The sequence below is a fragment of the Arachis stenosperma genome, chromosome 9, assembly GCF_014773155.1.
Source record: "Arachis stenosperma cultivar V10309 chromosome 9, arast.V10309.gnm1.PFL2, whole genome shotgun sequence".
Classification (NCBI taxonomy): domain Eukaryota; kingdom Viridiplantae; phylum Streptophyta; class Magnoliopsida; order Fabales; family Fabaceae; genus Arachis; species Arachis stenosperma.
Genome location: NC_080385.1, coordinates 10,569,355 through 10,574,490, shown reverse-complemented (window position 1 = coordinate 10,574,490; position 5,136 = coordinate 10,569,355). Strand labels below are relative to the sequence as shown.

The 5,136-nt window shown below is 27.4% G+C and overlaps 1 protein-coding gene across 1 annotated transcript; it reads left to right on the top strand.

Moving 5' to 3' along the window:
* The first annotated feature begins 541 nt into the window (after positions 1–541).
* On the top strand, positions 542–1,418 carry LOC130947369 (uncharacterized). Its single transcript, XM_057876054.1, has one exon. The coding sequence runs from the start codon at positions 702–704 to the stop codon at positions 1,407–1,409; it is 708 nt and encodes a 235-aa protein (XP_057732037.1). The 5' UTR covers positions 542–701; the 3' UTR covers positions 1,410–1,418.
* Positions 1,419–5,136: the final 3,718 nt, after the last annotated feature.

Sequence of the window (5,136 nt, the reverse complement as noted above, 5' to 3'; positions counted from 1 at the left end):
CCACCATGATAGAGTCTTGATACCAATATCAAAAGGAAAAGAGAAAAAAAATTATGAATGATTAGTATTTGGAATCCCAAAAGTCCAATATCTTAAAGAGCAAGTCAAGCAGAGATAAGACTCGAAATTCCAAACATTATTCCTTTAATTGAGAAGAATCAAGATTAGTTAGATGTTGCAATCTCTCACTTTCCTCTAATCAAGCATCACTGCTCCTTACTCTATAATATAATTTCTTTTCGTCACAGTTTCCAATCTGTCACGGATAACATTTTTCCCTTTTGAGTCACATTATTCACTCTTTGTGCTCCTCTTTTGCTCCTACTCTCCCAACAATAATAGACAAAATAATCTTTTTCTGCTTCTTTTACACAGAGAATAATATTTAGCATTAAAAATCTTCTTTTATCTCGCAATTTTTTTCACAATCTTCTCCTAACTCCTTCAAATTTTGCATAAAATCTAAATCGATACTATATAATATATTATATAGTACTCGTACGAGTTCAACAGCTATTTTGAAGCATTGATATTTCTTATCTTTTTAGCTTTTTTTAAGTTATTACCAATTATGTGCTCAGAAAACAGTCCTCCACGTTTATCATTGTCAAACGATGATGTTGCTCAACTACATGTTTTACCTATGAAACAAAATTCTCAACAAGTTCCTTGCAAGAACACAACAACAATGTTGCTTAACAATGATGATGATGATGATGACTCAAATTCTGAATTTGAGTTCCTTACAACAAGCAACAACATCTTTGAGTTTGAATCATCTTCTGCTGATGAACTCTTCTCCAATTCAGATTCAAGAGAGAAAAACCGCCACAAACAATGCTGCTAGAAAACACATGATCAACCTTCAACATCATACAAAGCTTCTTCCTCCAAGACCATCTTCTTCTTTTCATACAGGTGCCGATAAAATGAAGAAAGAAACCATTATTAGAGAACTCTTAGAGTTGAGTTGTTGTGAAGAATATGAAGAGAAGAAGAACAGCAAGAAAAAGAAGAAGCACCCTCATTGTTCTTCATCATCATCATTCTGGGGATTCAGTAGAAGCAAGAGTCTAAATTGTGAAACAAAGAAAAGCTTGATTTGTTCTTTGCCTCTTTTGTCAAGAAGCAATTCAACCGGTTCTGTGAAGAATAATCAAAAGAGAATGAGCTCACTCAACAACAAATCATCATCATCATCATCAGATTCTTGGTCATGTTCTAGCTTAAACTACCTCTTTCCTGTGCAAAAATCTGCAGCTTCAGGTAAGATTTATGGCCATGGTGGTAGTATTAGGATTAGCCCTGTTTTGAATGTACCAACTCCTTATGTTTCCAAAGGGAGTTCAAATCTATTTGGGTTTGGTTCCTTTTTTAGTGTTGGAAAGGTTAAGAAGAACAACAAGTGACTTACTTATAATTACGATCAAGAGTTTAATTTTGATTTCGAAAAATGTATAATATTTTATATAATTATCTAATTACCTTTAAAATAATTATTTTTGTTAAATATGATTACGTTACTAAATACACGTGTAAGACTGTTTTATATTCACAATATATCAAAATTAATACATGTAATATTATTGATTTGTCATCTTGATACTACATATTTGCAGTGGAAGTTAGTGTCACAAAAATAAAGGCATGGAATGTCATATATAGTTTAAATCTGAAGAAAGATTAATGTGTATTTGTACAAAAAAGAAAGTGTTACATGTAACATCATAGTGACAGAAGATATAAATAAATACATGTAATATCATATATAATGTATTAGTGTTATCAGCATGATTGCTTTGTCTGTTTGGATATTAGCATGATGGTAATGTATGAGGTTAATTATTGTGCAATATAAATAGATGATTAGAATCAATAATGTTTGAAAGACAAAAAAAAAAAAAGCTAAAATAATTAAAATTTATTTTATTTAATATTTATTCATTATAGTGATAATTGATAAATATTAAATAAGATAAATTAAAAATTTTTTTTTTCTGGTTCTTTAACATTACGGGATCAGAATATGCAATGATTATACAGATAAAAACAGAGTTGGATAACACGACAACGGAAATCCATGTATAATGTTTTCTCCTATACTGTTTTTATTTTTAAATTTATTTTATTTTGTGATTCCATCAAAATATGGAACCTTGTTCATTTATTAGGTGATTGTTCATGTATAAGATAAGCACCTGTTTATTTATGAGAATTATTGTCCCATCTATTGAACTAACATTTTGTCTCTAATTGTAAAGTTTTGGCAATTAGATGTGATATATTCCATGATGAAAATTATGGAAAAATAATTTGGTCTCTGAATTATGTTTTGCATTACTTAACTAACCACGGACCATTATGTTATTCTTTTGAATGATCATTCACACGATCAATATAAAAAATAATTATTTTTTTTATGTAAGATCACATAATTAAATATACATATAAAACCTATTTTAAACTGATAATATATCAAAATTAAATTTACAATTTATTAGTACAATAAAAACCATTTGTACAATTGTACTAATATGTACATGAAATTATCCATTTTTTCTTCTTCTTTTGCTCTATTTTTTTTTTACTTCTAATTATTCTTTTAAACCCTTTTTTTCTTTACTTCTTCCTCGGTCTCCTCGTCCTTTTTTTTTTGTTTTTTCGTGTTTTGTTATTAATATAAATTATTTATATATTTTCTTATACTTTCCTTCGAAAATAAATAATTTCATTCAAACAAATAATTTTAATTTGAATGGTACCAAAACATAATATATAAATTATTAACTAGCACAAAAGAAAATACAAATTTTTGTTAAAAGTATGTAATTATTTTTAACTGTGTAGATTTCTTAGTTGAATGATATCAAAGAATAACAGAAAAAAATTTAATCAATTTGGATTAATCGAATGATCAACTCACTCATTTGTTTATGCAAGTGTTGAGGGTTCGAATTCTATTTTGTGTATGCAGTAATTTATTACTTAAATAAAATTCAGATGCGTCGGATTAGTTTTTAGTCCGTTGAGTTGAGACACACAAATATTTTAGTTAAAAAACACAAAATTTTAGTTGCATACCACAAAAATGTAGATTTGTGAAAACTTTTTCAGTTGAGTAATATAAAAAGTAACTTGAATATGTGTTCATAATAAAAAGAAATCTATTTTCTTTCTTTCTATAAAAAGTTTTAATTGTTTACCTTAAAAAAATTATATATTTATCATTATAAGATTTATGTATTTTCTGTCAATAAATTTATGTTTTTATATTTTCTCTTTAAAGAAATCTGTAATTTTTGTTTTTTGGTTTTCTTATTCATTTTTTTAATTGTTTCTCTACTTTATTATTCTTCTTCTTCATAAAATTTTTAAAAATATACAAAGAAAAAAAAAGAAGAAGGAGGAAAAAAAAAGTAATTATTGGGTTTGATGAGAAGTGATTTATATTTACTAATTTGTTCTAAAAAGTAATTTTGTGGGAAATAAGTTCACTTTACCTAAATTCAATTCCAGAAACATGAAATAAAATAACGAAAATCAAGCATCTGAAATTGATAAAAATGAAAATTCAACACACGTTAAATCAGTTTAGTTCACACTTATAATGAAAATGAATCTTATTTCACATTAACAATGTCAAACCAAATCATGTAATTTTTGAATTCCACTAATGCACTTTCATAATTCATGGTATTGGTAGCTTCCTAAAAGGGCAATTATCATCCAAATCTTGAAATTCGTATAAAAATATAAATATTACTTATAAATTATATATTTAAATTTTTTTTAATTAATAAAATAAAGAAAATGCATCTTTAGTTATTAAAATAAATACTAGTATCAAAACAGTGTTATAAACGGTGTAGAAGTAGCAGGATTAAATATTTTTCACAATTCTTTACTTTTTCTAACTAACAATTAATGGAACCTCCCTATAATGACTTTTCTTAGCCATAATAAGCGGAATTCGGATTCAGCTTCCCGTATTGATGATTTATCAACATAATTGATTATCAGTTTTGACTTTTTTGTTAATGGAATTATTTAATTCATAATTAATTGATTGTGACATTGACACGTTCATCACATCATAATAAAGACTGAACAATTTTTTGTTTTCCATGGATTGTTTAACAAAATCAGACTTATTATCAATTATGTAAAAACTTGTATAAAAGAACAACAAAATCCTATGAGTGAAAGATTTTGTTACGTTTACCACGAGACATATGCATGGTTTGATCTATTTAGTGTTGGAATAAATTAATTTTAATATCTCATATCATTCATATTGAATCACAAAAAAATAACATAATGCGAAAGCGTACCTGAATTCATAAACATGAATTATGATTGGAAGAATTTGGATCTTGTGGTTCTTTCGATCTTCCTCAACCAAAGCCTTATGTATTCCTAGGTGGCTGAACTGCAACTCCTTTTGATGGGGAAAGAGTAACAAAGGCGGCTTTGGTATATTGGGGACCGAAACCCTGAAGGTCTATTTATATTTGAGCATGGCACCCATTAAACCCTTAAGCCCAAATAAAATAGTATCTAAAGCCCAAAAGATAATATATCTAAAATCCAAAAGATAATTATCTAAGGAACAAAAGATAATATCCGATTTTATTCTCATTTAATTCCAAATCAAAAGTAACAATGACTTATTCAATTAGCATTTATAACAATAAATGAGATCATCATTATATAAGTCATTTAATTTGAAATAGCATCATTTGTGATTATAATTGATATATGTATTGCCCACAAATAAGTTAGAAAATCAAATAATTTCCTAACAATCTCCCACTTGGGCTATACATATATTATTTCTTGATATAATCACATCTTTATAAACTTTATGCGCGCATCTGAATGCTATTTCTTTCATTACTTTAACAATCTGGTCCGTCTCATACATTAGATATGGAACTACCGCAGCTTTTATCACATTAAATGCCGTGACTAAACCACGCCAATCACCATCCTAATATACTTAACGACATAGATCAAATTTGGATGAGTAATATGGAAATTACATGCCAAGTGATCTCATGCATGTCTATTTCCAGCTGGTCCAACTTTATTGAGATCAAACACAATACAAATATTGCAAAATGAACATTTCATATA